The sequence below is a fragment of the Lepus europaeus genome, chromosome 2 (genome assembly GCF_033115175.1).
Source record: "Lepus europaeus isolate LE1 chromosome 2, mLepTim1.pri, whole genome shotgun sequence".
NCBI lineage: Eukaryota > Metazoa > Chordata > Mammalia > Lagomorpha > Leporidae > Lepus > Lepus europaeus.
This window is the reverse complement of record NC_084828.1, coordinates 110,247,736-110,264,027: the sequence shown is the minus strand read 5'-3', so window position 1 is coordinate 110,264,027 and position 16,292 is coordinate 110,247,736. Positions and strand designations below refer to the sequence as shown.

Sequence of the window (16,292 nt, the reverse complement as noted above, 5' to 3'; positions counted from 1 at the left end):
AAACACACAAAATAAATTATGCTCTAGAGAGTATGTCAGAAATTACTGTATTTTCCTAAGCAACTGGTTTTACTTTGGAAACTGTTAAGTGGTTGTGTTTCTCTTTCACTATGAGATACTTGAAAGCTAAAAACAGACTTTGTGACTCAGCTTCATACAATGTAGAACAAAAATAGTAATCAGGAACATGTGATAACTTATTGTGCGGCAGGTACTTTGCCAAGTGCTTTATAATTATCGTCTCATTTACTCCTTCTAACAACTCTGAGCTACTACTTCCAGTTTACAGTAAAGAAACGGAGTCTTAACAAGGATAACAGCACCACTCAGTGAGTGCTATCTACCAACACTGTTCTGTTCTACGTTTATTAACACATTGAATCCTCACAACCCTATGAAGTATTCTAATTATTTTTAAATGTTTATTTTATTATTGAAAATGAAGTGACAGTTTAAGATATATAATAAGAAAGTGGTTGGGCAAATATTTAAAGCCACAGAGTCTGGCTCCAAAGTCTGTCACAAACACTGTGATGTACTGTGACCTTCCCCAAAATCAATCAGCTGGCAAGTGACAAGGCAGGCAACTATTGCTGAAGTATAATTTCAACTCATGTCTTCCTATTTCTCCATTTATAAAAAAGTAATTAACATTCCTATTATTCATCCTTCAATGTACCCTACAAGTATGAATGGACATTACAGATGTTTGGTAATTTGTCTAATGCCATAAAATAAAGGACTGAAGTGGGAGTTGCATAAGTTCATATGGGACTTCATGCATGTAATCTGAGTGGCAACCTCACTCCTAGCTCCATGTCATATTCTCAGTTTTTATTTCTGCTTTTGTTCTTAAATGTTTTCAATTTATTTTGTTTTATTGTATGCATCTTGTAAATTAAATCTTTGCTATAAAAAAATCAAACAAATGTAAAAATAAAACAAATATTCTGAAAGTTGGTTATGGTCAAGTTCTATGAGGTTTTATAAAATCAAAACAAAAGGCAACAGAAAGATTATTACTTCAACAAATTAATTCTACAGACATCATAAAAGTTCAGAACTGTAATCCTAAAGTTAACAAAGACAAAGGTCTCATTTTTTAAATATGGAAAGAATGGTCCAACAAAGTTGTGGAAGATCACAGAGAATCTGAGTTCAGTATGACCACTATCATTATAAATTAATGCATGTAAATTAACTATGATTAAATAAAACTATACAAAAATTCTATGAAAAATAAGAACAAATATTCTATCTCATTTTGTTACTTTTTACAAGATGGAATAATTAAGAAGCCAGAATGATACTAAGTATTTATCCATTTCTGACATATGAACCCTTAAAACATTTACCATGAAAATTACCAAAAACAGTATCATAGAAGTAATATTTTGTTCATTCATTTTAATTTAAACTTTACTCAAATTCATATCTGTCAAACTAACTGGAATGTAACTTATAACATGAATGAATGGGTGCAATGACTCTTGATACACGTATACACTATACAACTGCCACCCCAATCAAGTTACAGAACATTCCCATCAATCTACAAATTCACTCATGCCTCTTCCCAACCAATCTCCCCCCACCTTCTGCCCCAAGTACCATTAATATAATTTTTTCCCAGTATACCTGGTGTTGCCTGTTCTAAAATTTCAAATAGTGATAAAATATGTATCCTCTGATGTCTAGTTTCTTTTTCCAAACATAATGTTTCTGAGATGTACCCTGAGTAGTATTCTATGCTATGAATATATCACAATTTGTTTACCCACTTAGCAGTTAAAGGATATTTAGTTGTTTCCATTCTGGGGCTCTTCTGTATGGAGCTGCTATGAAGGTTTGTTTGCATGCCATTATGTGGATGTTATGTTTTCATATCTTCTCAGGGTAAACATCTATTAGAACTGCTGGATCACATGTTAAGAATATATTTAACTTTAAGGAATTGTCACATTGTTTTCCAAAGTGTTTGTACCATTTCACTCTCTCACCAGCAATGTAAGAGAATCTAGTTGCTCCACTCTAACCAGTATGTGATATATTATCAGTTTTCATTTCAGGCATGACAGTGAGCATGTGATGATACTCACTGTGGTTGTGATCTGCATTTCAGTAATGATTAATAATACTGAACATTCTTTCATATGTGTATAGGCCTTTTGTATATTGTCTTCTATGAAGTATGTTCAAATCTTTTGCCCATTTTTAATCGAATTTCTTCAGATCTTCTTAATGACATTTTCTTTGACAGATACATAGAATTAAACATTTCTCTGTGACTTGCCTCTTTGTCTTTGAAAAATAATTTTTATTTTTCATAAAATCCAATTTGTCACAATTTTCTCTTATAGTTAGTGTTTTTCTGCTCTGAGAAAGCTTTATCTGTCCCAGAGTAGCAAAGATAGTCTTCCAAATTTTATTCTAGGATTTTTTTATTTTTGGTTTTTGCTTTAGGTCTACGTTCTACCTCTAAGATACTCTTCTAAATGGCATGCCAAAAAACTTAAGGTTAATTTTTTCCACAGTACCAAATAAAGTAATACTCTATTCAGTTTTTTAAATTTAAAATATTCAATTTATTTTTAAAATTAAAACCCATTTGACTTTTTACCTGACTGCAAAGTAGTTTACATCTCACATCATTAGAGAAGTAAATCTACTTTACAATAAAACTAAATATACAATGTCATTAGCAAAAATCCACTAACACTGGTTGATTTCAAGTAACCTAAATTTCTGCTTAATGATATTACAATTTCTACAGAACAAAAAACATTTTCTTGAAGTTTTCATTGTATTTTACTAAATTTAGATCTGAAATACATGACAAAGAGCACTGAAACCATCAGTAACTTCAACACAAATGCAATGTTTATCTTTAACATAAAGATCCAGGCCTTCCGTACCACAATGTGAAGCTAGACAAGCTCACCTGAGTAGCTGCAGACTGACAGGAAGATGACGATGACGACGAGACAACAGGAATGTCAGACTGTACAGCAGCCACAGTGGTAGCGGGTGTGAAAATCAGCTGTACAGACAGAAAACCAAAAAAATACCCTAAGACAGAAGAACATGTCCCACACACGATGTAGAGCAGGCAAGAAAGACTGAAATTTGTGACAGAAAGACAATGCAGTTTAGGACTATCTCCTAAGCAAAAGGCTGTACATGACAAAAAGAAGTTTCTGATAATAGAGAACTCAAAAAAAAAAAAAAAACATTTTGAAACGGCTCATGATTCTGACGAGTAGAAAAATACCAGTGCTCTAAAAAAACAAAGTATATTTTGGTGATAAAAAAAATTCTCAGACAAAATTTTGTCCCAAATAAGCTATTACACTTAAATTTTTCCCAGTTCAAAACTACTATGGCAGAATCCAAAAATAGGAAGTTACAAGACAATTACAGTTATTATTTTGGGACACGAATTAAATTTAGTTAGAAACATGAAAAGAAACACCAAGAACTCTGTTCAGTCCTCTTTACCACAAGGAAAACTCCAATATCTCACTCCACAACAAGGATCTGTAGGACAAACCTAGGTTCCTCTTCATTTTAAAACCAATTCTAAGGAAATTTTCTCTCTCACATGTATGTATATGTGTACCTTTATATGCTATAATATGTCAAAATTCAACCAAAGAGCCTGCATTGCTATTTAAATTATAACAATCAATTAAGGGATTTTTTAAACTTCATTTCTTTGGTATTTTACTAAAGTTAAGTAAATTTAATAAAAAAGTTTAACTTTCACAAAAAGGTAATTTCCATTGCAAACTGCCTGAAAGTACTAACTTAAAAAAGAATATTCCATTTAGTTTAATTCATGAAACTGGTGATTTAAGAAGCTGAAAAGGATCACACCGCAACAATTCCAATGGTTCAAACTAATTTTAAGACATATTATTAGGTAAGTAAGATCACGGGGAAAAAAATCAATAGTACAATAACGTATATTGAATAATCAATCGGTGAATAAAAGATGGGTCATGTCATTATTTCCCATTAAAAGTACAACTATAAACTTTCTAATTTTAGGTGGAGAACTGAGGATCCAGATATATATTCAATACACTGAACAAATAAAGAATATAATATTTATTAGGGCCAAAGACTTATATAGCTTTCTGTAAAGACAGCAAGTAAAATAAATGTCAATTTTTATATTCCTTAAAGCTCAACAATTAAGAAATCAGTAGGTATCCAAACATAGGAAAAACAGGGGCCAGTGCTGTGGTACATTAGGTTAATCCTCTGCCTATAGTGACGGCACCCCATATGGGCACCAGTTCAAGTCCTAGCTGTTCCACTTCCAATTCCAGCTCTCTGCTACGGCCTGGGAAAGCAGTAGAAAATGGCCCAAACTCTTGGGTCTCTGCACCCACGTGGGACACCCAGAAGAAGCTCCTGGTTCCTGGCTTCAGATCGCTCAGCTCCAGCCGTTGTGGCCATTTGGGGAATGAACCAGCGGATAGAGATTTCTCTCTCTGTATCTACCTCTCTCAGTAACTCTTTCAAATAAACAAAAATAAAGAAAAGAAAGAATGCAAATAACCTTACAGAATTTGAGATGAAAATAACTAAAGCCAAGAATCATGTGTAAATTATCAGGAACTCCATTTCCAATTTCCGAAGATCCCAGGACATATTCTACACACTATAAACAACCAACTTTTTAACATTTCTATTTCACCAAATCTAAGATGTCAAAAAATATACAATTATTTTACATACCACAATAAGTATCAACTATAACTGTAAGATGGTATCAGTTGTAAAATGCACCCCAATTGAAAAGATGTTAAAACATGAAAAAATAATTCTGATATTGACAAAATTTGACATTAAAAATAATCACTCATTTTACAGAAACTCTGTTGGCAATTTCCCAATGTTGATAATTACTATTTTATACCAAGAAAACCTCTGGAGTCAAAGTAGAGTTTTTCAATATATAAAGGTACAGAGCTAAGCACATCTACACACAAATTGTTAAATATTTACTAAATATTTAAAATTGTCTCTTATTGAATCAAATCAAGAAATATTTTGGTCCTTAAACACAGGAAAAACATGGTAGCTCGTTTCTTACCATTTGAGCTCGGAGATACATTTGAGCTTGGCTTGCCGTTAGAGTAGGGGAGGTACTCCCTAGTAACATTGTCTGTTGGGTAATACTGCCGCTGGTAGAACTGGAAGCCTGGGAACGGCTTATTAACTGTGCAGGTGTAGGAGAAGTAGAAAGGTTGATCTAAGAAAGAAAACATATTAAGTCTTAGGCTTCCATTTCTAGGCTTCACATTAGTGAATTTTACAAATCTGCTGTTAGTAAATCTGGTATAAACTGGCTAAGGAACTCAAAAGAGAGGTCTTTATTTTTGACAGATTCCCTCACTTCTTTGGGCAATTATTTGTGCATGTGCAAAAAATAACATGGATTGGTTAATAATCAGTACAATTCTTAGAGTATCCATGAAGGGCTGGCATTGTGATGTAGCAGGTTAAGCTGCCGTGTGCAGTGCCAACATCTCATGTGGGTGCCAGTTCAAGTCCTGGCTGCTCCACTTCCAATCCAGCTCCTTAACTGCCTGGGAAAGCAGCAGAGGATGGCCCAAGTGCTTGAGCCTCTGCACCCATGTGGAAGACCTGGAAGAATCTCCTGGCTTCAGCCTGGCCCAGCCCTGGCCATTGTGGTCATTTTGGAAGCAACCAGCAAATGGAAGAGAGCTCGCTCGCTCTCTCTCTCTCTCTCTCTGTGACTCTGGCTTTCAAATAAAAATAAATAAAAATTTTTAAATGTCCCTAATAGATGTCTAGAATACATGAGAAATTGGTAACTAACTGGTTGTATCTTTGAAGGGAAATTGGGATAGGGTAGGTAGGGCAAAGGGAGAAATGTATACCCTTTTTTATCTTTCCAGTTTCAGACCATGTGCATGTATCATCCATTTTAAAAATAGGTAATATTTTCAAAAAGAAAGGAATATAATCTGACCTAAAATACTTTTTGTAGAAAATAAACCAAGAGGGCCGGCACCGTGGCTCACTTGGTTAATCCTCCACCTGCGGCACCAGCATCCCATATGGGCGCCGGGTTCTAGTCCCAGTTGCTCCTCTTCCAGTCCAGCTCTCTGCTGTGGCCTGGGAAGGCAGTGGAGGATGACCCAAGAGCTTGGGCACCTGCACCTGCGTGGGAGACCAGGAAGAAGCACCTGGCTCCTGGCTTTGGATCGACGTAGCTCCGGCCATAGCGGCCATTTGGGGGGTGAACCAATGGAAGGAAGACCTTTCTCTCTGTCACTCCCTCTCACTGTCTGTAACTCTGTCAAATAAATAAATAAATAACCTTAAAAATAAAAAAAACAAGAAATAATTTATTAGTTCTGATTCAAGCAATAAGGTAGACTGTACTAATATATCTATATGCCCAAATACACTCACTGAAATGCCAGATCAATTTGAAAAATCAGAATATACAGCTGAACACATAAAGGGGAAGATGGAGAGAATGCCCAGGAGCCAGAAAAAAGGAACTCAAAGCCAGAGATAAGCTCTGGCTGATACCAGTTCAGAGGGGTTACTAGGCCTCCAGACACAGAACATCTAACTCAGCCTATTTCGAGAGAAAGCTGAAATTAAAGCCCCTATTTTGAGCAAAAAGTCTGAAAAGGGGACATCAACATGAGGAAAGAAGAAAGCTGGAAATTTTCTACCCATAAAGTCTGAGCAGCAGCAAGCCACCATTTGCTTGCTCCCACTGGAAAGGAATGGGACAGACCTCTGAGAATCAAAATATCAGGCTATGCCACGTAAGGATTTAAAATCCAAATTTATACTCCCTGCATGGTTCCATAATCCACGCCAGAGGAGGGTAGAGCAATATGGCAGAATAAGACTCTCCAGTAATCATCCCCCCACAGAAACAAACTGAACAACTATCCATACAGAATTACCTGCACATGAACTAGGAAAACATAGCACGACAAAAAGAGACATGTTGAAGAGGGTAAGATGGACAGTTTTTTCAAAGGACTTCCTTTATTTGAAAGGCAGAGCAACCAAGAGGGAGAAAGAGACAGAGATAGAGAGACACAGACAGAGAAGACAGATTGATATTCCACTCACTGGTTCATTCCCAAGATGGCCATGACGAGGACTGGGCCAGGCTGAAGTCAGGAGCCCAGAATTCCATTCTGGTCTTCCACTTGGCTGGCAATGGCCCAAGTACTTGGATCATCTTTCTATGCCTTCCCAGGTGCATAAGCAGGGATCTAGATCAAGCTGAGCAGCAGGGACTCTAACTGGTGCTCCAATACAGGATGCCTACAATGCAAGCAGTGGCTTAATTCCCTGTGCCACAAGGATAGCTAATTGAAGGACAGTTTTACTTCACCTCCATCACCCCTTCTCCAAAACAAGATAGCACAACAGAGAGCTATCATCTGCTCAGGGGAAAGGGAGCAAAGTAATTATAGAACTTTATCATAGGGGCCGGCGATATGGCACAGAGGGTAATTAAAGCCCCGGCCTGCAGTGCCGGCATCCCATATGGGTGCCTGTTCGAGTCCCGGCTGCTCCTCTTCCGATCCAGTTCTCTACTGTGGCCTGGGAAAGCAGTAGAAGATGGCTGAAGTCTTTGGGCCCCTGCACCCGCATGGGAGACCTGGAGGAAGCTCTTGACTCCTGGCTTCGGATCAGCTCAGCTCTGGCTGCTGCGGCCATTTTGAGAGTGAGCCAGTGGATGAAAGACCGCTCTCGCTCACTCGCACTCTCTCTCTCTCTCTTTCTCTCTCTCTCTGGCTCTACCTCCCTCCCTAACTCTTTCAAATAAATAAAATAAATCTTTAAAAAAAGAGAGAGAGAGAACTTTATCTTTGGCCCCAACACTAGGCCCACCACAGTAAAACCCAGCACTGGGCAAAATCTTAACAGCCCCTAAATCCAGGCCAGTATCTGCAAACTGACCTTCTTGCAGCGGCAGGGAATCTTTTTTCTGCAAGTGCCATTTGGTTATTTATAACATCATTCACAGGCCATACAAAATTACCAACTTCCAAATTGGCCTGCTACAGATTTATTGAATTTCGAGTCCTGCCTGTAGTTGCCAGAGTAAATAATTTTGCAGGGCTTATTGTTCCCTACCTCTGCCAGAATCAGACAGAAACTGTAGCCCCTGTCAGACAGATGTGAGTGCCAGCCCCTATCGCCGCTGGCCAACTGCGGCAGCCTTGGGCTTCAGACAAACATCAATAGCAGGCAGACCTTTGGGGCTTTGGATTTAGAGTGACCCTGTGCTGCACCAACCTCACTGACCAAGGATTCCAGTACAGTACTGAGCCAGCCTCAGAAGACACAGGATTCCATGCAGGCCTGTGCCAGCTTGTAGCAGCCCTGGGTTTAGGGCACCCCGTAGTTCTACAATAGCTGCTGCAGTCATTGGCTTAGGGACTGCTGTCCATGGATGTTTCCAAAGCCAGACTTAAGACGACAAGGACCAGAATAAGCACTCACTTCTTTAATACATAAAGAAAGATACACAACCAAAGCATCAAGAATAATCAGGGAAACATGATGTTACCAAACAATGGATGTTAGTGACTGATCCTAAAAAAGAGACAGAAACGTACAAATAACCAGACAAAAATTTAAAATAGCTGTTTTAAGGAAGCTCTGAGAACTTTAAGAAAATAGAGCAACAATTTAGAAATTAGCAGAGAAATTTAACATTTCAATCCGATGACTCTCAATTCTTGACCATAAACCCTTACCTGAAGCTCCAGAGCCAAATACCTACAGACACAGCTTTCTGGAGGTCTCTTTTTTTTTTTTCTTTTGCCAGGCAGAGTTAGACAGTAAGAGAGAGTTATAGATAGTGAGAACCAGAGAGAAAGGTCTTCCTTCCGTTGGTTCACTCCCCTAATGGCCGCTACGGCTGGCGCTGCACCGATCTGAAGCCAGGAGCCAGGTACTTCCTTCCCAGTCTCCCATGCAGGTACAGGGATCCAAGCACCTGGGCCATCCTCCCATGCCACAGCGGAGAGCTGGACTGGAAGAGGAGCAACCGGGACTAGAACCTGGGGTGCTGGCACCGCAGGCGGAGGACCAGCCAAGTAAGCCACGGTGCCGGCCTCTGGATGTCTCTTACCAACTTAACACATTCAAATTGATTATTATTCCTTCCAACCCAGCATCTCTTCAAACAGTACTAGCATTTTTTAAAGCCCAGGGAGAACCAGCCTGATTCTTCCCTCTCCTTCACCAAACACAAACAAAATCAGTCAAGTGTTTCACTGTTTTTACATCTTTTATTCTTCCAAGTTCCATTTTGATTTTTAAATATTTGGAGAGCGAAGGCCCATGTCAGTTTGAGGTAGATTACTTTAACAGCTGCAAAGTGATGCCCCTTCCTAGAATCTTATCACTCCCTATTTGCCAAATAATCTTTTCCTGACTTTATTAATTACCCATCTACGAATCTTTTGAATAAAGTTCTACCTCCTCTGACTACGTTTCTAGAACAACTCCTCCACACACATATTACCCAGTGAAAGCTATCTGCAATGCCATGATGATCCAGGCCTCTCCGGCATTGGTAAAGATGCTCCTAACTGACCTGAGCAGTCTCTCCACAGCCTCTACTCTGTCCCAGCCCATCCCCACCTACAAAGCAAACAACTCCTTCTCAAAAGTCATCTGCCATGATGAGCTTTTTTAGGCATCTCTACATCACAAAACAGAACTGAATAGCCCCTCCTTTTTGTCCAATTGATATTGTCCATATACATAATTGGAATATATATTTCTCACTCTCCTACATATCTCACTCTTCATATATCTCACTCTTCCAAACAATTATTTCTGTATGGGTGGGGATCATATGTTACCCATTTCACATATCCAACATCTATGAAGCTGCTTTCATTCAACAAAAGTTTAAGTTAACGAATACCATGCTATTTTAAGGCATATATTCTAGCTTTTCACATAGTATTTAAGCTCATTAACAGAAAGGGAACAAAAAACAATTTTGAAACAGCATCTATCAAAGCAGAATAAAACTGCAGAGAGCATGGAGTGATACTACTTTATCTCTACTTTTCAGGTGCTTTATTGGGCCAGCATTGTGGGATAATGGATAAAGCCACTGCCTGCAACACTGGCATCCTGTATGAGAAACAGTTCAAATCATGGCTACTCCACTTCCGATCCAGCTCCCAGGTAATGTGCCTGGGAAAGCAGTGGAGGATGGCCTAAGTGCTTGGGACCCTGTACCCACGCAGGAAACCTGAAAGAAGCTCCTTGCTTTGGCCTGGTCCTATCCTAGTTGTTGTGGCCGTTTGGGGAATGAACCAGATAGAAGATAGAAGATCTCGATTTCTCTCCCTCTAACTCTGAATTTCAAATAAATAAATAAATCTTAAAAAAAAAAAAGTGCTGGGGCAGGCACTGTTGTGTAGCAGGTAAAACTGCCGCCTGCAATGCCGGCATCCCATATGGACGCTGGTTCAAGTCCTGGCTGCTCCAATTCCAATCCAGCTCTTTGCTATGGTCTGGGAAAGCAGTAGAAGATGGCCCACCCAATTCCTTGGGCCCCTGCACCTGCGTGGGAAACCCAGAGAAGCACCTGGCTTCTGACTTTGCATCAGCTCAGCTCTGGCTGTAGCAACCATTTGGAGAGTGAACCAGTAGAAAGAAGATCTCTCCCTCTCTCTCTCTGCCTCTCTGTAACTCTGCCTTTCAAATAAATAAATAAATCTTTATTTTAAAAAAGTGCTATATAATGAATTATAAACAAGCACAATCCCCACCCCCAAATTTACTCCCTTTCTGTTCTATTCTCTAGATATTTTGAATAAAGTTTTGTTCCAAAGATTAAACTACAGCAGAGTAGAACTGGGCCCAGGTTTTCTGACACATATTTTGGAAGTCAGGGTATCTTTTTTTATATCCCAGTATCTTCCTAATTAGTAGTAGTAATAGCAGTTGTTGATTCTTAAAAAAGAAAGAAAGAAAGAAAGAAAGAAAGAAAGAAAGAAAGAAAGAAAGAAAGAAAGAAAGAAAGAAAGAAAGAAAGAAAGAAGGAATCTGGGGCTGTTTTGTGGCACAGCGGGCTGGGCCAAGCCACCATCCCACAAGAGTGCCAGTACCAGTCCTGGCCACTCCACTTCCCATCCAGCTTCCTGCTAATGCATCTGGGAAAGCAGTGGAAGGTGGCCCAGGTACTTGGGCCCCTGCCACCTACACGAAAGACCTTGACAGAGTTCCAGGCCACTGGCTCCAACCTGACCCAATGGACGGAAGATCAATCTCTTTCTCCCTCTGTCTCTAACTCTGCTTTTCAAATAAATAAATCGTTTCAAAAATAAAGAAAGAAGATCCGGATTGTAGCATAGCAGGAAAAGCTGCCAACCCACATGGGCTATGGTTAGTGTCCTGGCTGCTCCACTTCCAATCCAGCTCCCTGTTAATGACGTGGGAAAAGCAGAAGATAGTCCAAGTGCCTGGGCCCCTGTTACCCATGTGAGAGATCTGCATGAAGCTCCTGGTTTCACCCTGAGCCAGCCCCAGCCCCAGCGGCCATCTGGGGAGTGAACTAGCTAATTGAACATCTATGTCTCCCCTCACCCCTTTAACTCTGCCTTTCAAATAAATAAATCTTCCAAAAAGTAACAAAAATAAACAAAGAATAAAGACATTCTTTAAACAAGGCTAACTATATACTCTTTAAAGAAAAGCACAATAGAGGCCAGGGCTGTGCCATAGTAGGCTAAGCCTCCACCTGCCATGTCTGCATCCCACATTCATGTCCTGGCCGCTCCTCTTCCGAATCCAGCTCTCTGCTGTGGCCTTGGGAAAGCAGAAGATGGCCCAAGTGTTTGGGCCCCTGCACTCACGTGGGAGACCCAGAAGAAGCTCCCAGCTTTGGACTGGCCCAGCTCTGGCTGTTGCAGCCATTTGAGGAGTGAACCAGTTGGAGGGGAAGACCTTTCTGTTTCTCCATCTGTCTGTAACTCTACCTCTCAAATAAATCAATAAAATCTTTTAAAAAAAAAAAAGCATAACAATATTATTTTAAAATGATTGGCTAAATGCCTGGAGCGCTTTTTAAGGAAGCAGAACACAAAGTACAAACAGAATGCTTCTCATTTTTTTAAAAAAAGAAAAGAGGAAGTAAGAGAACTAAATAGTTGGAAGTAACATCCTGACCACCTGGTATTCTATTCTGTCTAGGTTGTGAGATGGAAGTAACATTTTAGGCAGCTATCTACAAATAAACATTCAACCCGTGAAGGCCAAAAGATCAGTAGCCAGCTCTGCAAGAGATCTACCTCCCTAACTAGCCTTATTAAAACAAAACAAACAAAACACAAAGTCTCTTCCTTTCCATAACTGGTAAGGCTCTGGTCTTTTCTTTGCTCTGCTGCCCTTCAGTTTCCATTCTTTTCTCAACTGCACCCCAACACTCCTAATTCGCTCCACTTAGAGCCTGGCAAATTCTGTGAACTCATATCTCAAGCCTCATATCCCACAAAAGAACTCACACTCTGAGCCCTATTCCTATACTCTCTCCACATTGCCATGAATTCTAGAGAATTCCAGAGAAAATGAACTCCACCAGAAAGTCATTTAATCCTCAACCACCTTTTGGTGCTCTAATAGGCAATTCCACAAAATTTCTGGCCCAGAGAATTCCCTAGAGATAAAGCCCACTGGAGAACCACCTCTACCATTTGACTGGTCAGAATCAATCAGTTATATTTTATAAACAGAAATACTTCACAGACATTAAAAGCATGATATGTATGCATATTCAATGTCAAAGATTTTTATGACCACTATGGAAAAAAACTACAGAATACTATGGAAAGTATAATCCCACTTACATATTACATACAAATGTCTATGTGTATATATATTACGTAAAGAAACACACTCCAGTATTTGGGAGAACAGTCACTGAAATGCTATATCTACTATGTTCCATTATCCTATACACAGCATACCTATAAACACTTAAAATCTGCAATAAGTATAGCACTTAATAGTAACTTCAAAATAACTATTATGTCACTGAAATGCTTGCAGAATTGAAAACTTGAGACTTAATGGGTTAAAAGTATATACTGCCTACTTGGAGTGAAATTTGGGATGATTTATATTTCCTTTCTTAAAGTTTCTACCTCTTCTAGGTAGGTATTAACATTAGAATCGAGGAAGAAATGCTATTTTCTTTTTAATGTTTACTTTAATATACTGATTTACTCTTATTACTTTAAAACAGCTTATAAATCTTTTTCATTGGGAACCTTTAAGTAATTCAAATATCTTTACACACAAAACGCTGCATAAAAATTTTAAGTAGGGGCCGGCGCCGTGGCTCAACAGGCTAATCCTCCGCCTTGCGGCGCCGGCACACCGGGTTCTAGTCCCGGTCGGGGCACCGATCCTGTCCCGGTTGCCCCTCTTCCAGGCCAGCTCTCTGCTGTGGCCAGGGAGTGCAGTGGAGGATGGCCCAAGTCCTTGGGCCCTGCACCCCATGGGAGACCAGGAGAAGCACCTGGCTCCTGCCATCGGAACAGCGCGGTGCGCCGGCCGCAGCGCGCTACCGCGGCGGCCATTGGAGGGTGAACCAACGGCAAAGGAAGACCTTTCTCTCTGTCTCTCTCTCACTGTCCACTCTGCCTGTCAAAAAAAAAAAAAAAAAAAAAAAAAAAAAAAAAATTTTAAGTAGGGGTCAGCACTGTGGTATACAAGGTTAAGCCACCAACCACAACGTGAACATTCCATATGGGCACCATGTGAGTCTCAGCTGTTCACTTCCGATCCAGCTCCCTTGCTAACATGCCTGGGAAAGCAGCGGAAGATGGTCCAAGTGCTTGGGTCCCTGCACTTACAAGGGAAACCCAGACAAAGCTCCTGGCTTCCACTTGGCCCAACCCTGGCAGTTGTAGCCATTTTGGGAGTGAACCAGCAAATGGAAAATCTCTCCTTCTCTCTCTCTGTAACTCTGTCTTTCAAATAAATAATTCTTAAAAACAGTAATAATAATTTCTATCCAAGAATGATTTTCTTTTTAGAGATTACATGTTTTTAATGAAGAAATCAAATAAAATGTTGTCACATGACAGAAAACATTACTTCTACTTTCTACAACACTCACACAACCATGTAAAATTAAGACAAAAAAACCCAGCAACCTCACAGACCTTTCAGTCTCTCAATATTTTCAGATTTTGATATCCTGGAAAGAAAAGTTACTTAAACTATTAGAAACAATTCAAATGTCTTGCAACAAGGATACATATATAAAATAAAGTCCATCCACACTGGGCAATACCACACACAGCAGCGTGAGACTGATCTCTGATTGCTAACATAGATCTCAAAACATACTGTTAAGTGAGAAAAACAAAATGCAGAATCTCTGTGTTCATAATATGTAAAAAGAAAAAACATATATATACACTTGTTTGACATTTATGTCCAAAAAACATGTGAAAAGATCTAGAAAAGGTATACAGCAAACACAGGAGACAGATGAGGAAAGGGGGCTAAAAGGGACCCTAACACTTTTTTTTATTTATTTAAAAGACAGAGTTGATGCAGGGGGCAGAGGAGGGAGGTGGAATGGGAGAAATATCTTCCAACTGCTAGTTCACTCCCCAAATGGACACAACAGCCCAGGCTGGGCCAGGTTGAAGCCAGGAGCCAGGAATTCCATCCAGGTCTCCCACATAGGTGGCAGGGTCCCAAGAACTTCAGCTATCTTCCAATGCTTTCCCAGATGTATTAGCAGGGAGCTGGATCAGAAGTCAAGCAGCTGGGACTCAAACCAGTGCCCATTTAGAATGATGGTGTCACAGGTGGCAGCTTAACCTGCTGTGCCCCAACGCCAGCCCAGGAAAAGATCAAAAAGGGTACACAACAAACAGTGGAGACAGAGGACTGAAGAGGAAAGGGAGCTAAAGAAGCCCTAACACTTTTTTTTTACATTTTCTTGTTAAATAAGTTTACAAGAACAAAGTCACTCATAACCATACAAATATCCAGGTTATCGTTTTTAGAATTAGAACTTTGTTAGAAGTACTCCTGTACATTTTTATCAGAAAGTCATAACTGATTCATCTGATTTAAACATTTTTAGAGAAAATTGATGATTTTTCAGATTCTTGACCTAAAAAGTCTCATCAATCCAGTAAGTGTAGTACAAAGGAAATTTTTCAAAAGGAAATAATGTATGAAAAGTTCAAGATATTCATGGAAAACACATATTACAAAAAAAGTTGCCGGCGCCATGGCTCACTAGGCTAATCCTCCACCTGCGGCACCGGCACCCCGGGTTCTAGTCCCGGTTCGGGCACCGGTTCTGTCCCAGTTGCTCCTCTTCCAGTCCAGCTCTCTGCTGTGGCCTGGGAAGGCAGTGGAGGATGGCCCAAATGCTTGGGTGCCTACACCCGCATGGGAGACCAAGGAGGAAGCACCTGGCTCCTGGCTTCAGATCGGCGCAGCGCACCGGCCTTGGCAGCCATTTGTGAGGTGGACCAACAGAAGAAAGACCTTTCTCTCTGTTTCTCTCTGTCTATAACTCTACCTGTCAAAAAAAAAAAAAAAGTCATGGTCTGGTTTTACGATACAGAGGGTTAAGCTGTCACCTAGGATAGGACACTGGATCCCATATAGGAGAACCAGTTAGAGTCCCAGCTGCCCAGTTTCTGATTGAGCTCCCTGCTAATTCACCTGGGAAAGCAGAAGAAAATGGCCCAAGTATTCCGATCCCTGCCACTGATGTGGGAGACCCAGATGGAGTTCCTGGCTCCTGGTATCCACTGGGAATGACCTCAGCCATCGAAGCCATTTGGGCAAGGAACCAGCAGATGGAAGACCTCTTTCCTTCGCTCTGCTTTACTTTGCCTTTCAAATAAAATAAATCTTTAAAAAAAAATTCTGCATGGATTTAAAAAAAATTTTGCATCAAAATGAACTACTCTTTTAATTCCATTTTAGGCAAATATTTTGGAATTGTCCTCATAAAGATCTGAAACAGAATATTCCATGCAAGTTTATGTACAATAGCAAAAAGTAAAGGAAAAATTAAAACCACCAGAAAGATGAAAACAGGAAAAAGATGGAACATTATATAACCATAAAAATCATATTTATAAGCAAAAAATACAGATGGCCTGAGCATACCATTTGCCTCTCCCTCTTACTAAAATTAAATGAAGCAGCAGTTACAACAGTAACAAAAAAGACAAACAGACAAGTCTGGGCTGTAGGAC

General features: G+C 39.8%; 1 protein-coding gene across 10 annotated transcripts in view; it reads right to left on the bottom strand.

Annotated features, from left to right (window-relative positions):
- PHC3 (polyhomeotic homolog 3) overlaps positions 1-16,292 on the bottom strand; it is a 112,882-nt gene that overhangs the window by 68,942 nt on the left and 27,648 nt on the right. For 9 of the 10 annotated variants that reach the window (XR_009868057.1, XM_062211948.1, XM_062211960.1 and 6 more), the window contains 2 exons: positions 5,105-5,263; positions 2,942-3,040 (listed from right to left, as the gene is read on the bottom strand). The exons of the other annotated variant lie outside the window; for it this stretch is intronic. Coding sequence is in view for 8 of the 9 variants with exons in the window: in XM_062211948.1 (XP_062067932.1) it covers positions 2,942-3,040; positions 5,105-5,263 (258 nt within the window). In the remaining variant the exon portion in view is untranslated. The remainder of the gene's footprint in view (positions 1-2,941; positions 3,041-5,104; positions 5,264-16,292) is intronic. 10 annotated transcript variants of the gene reach the window in all.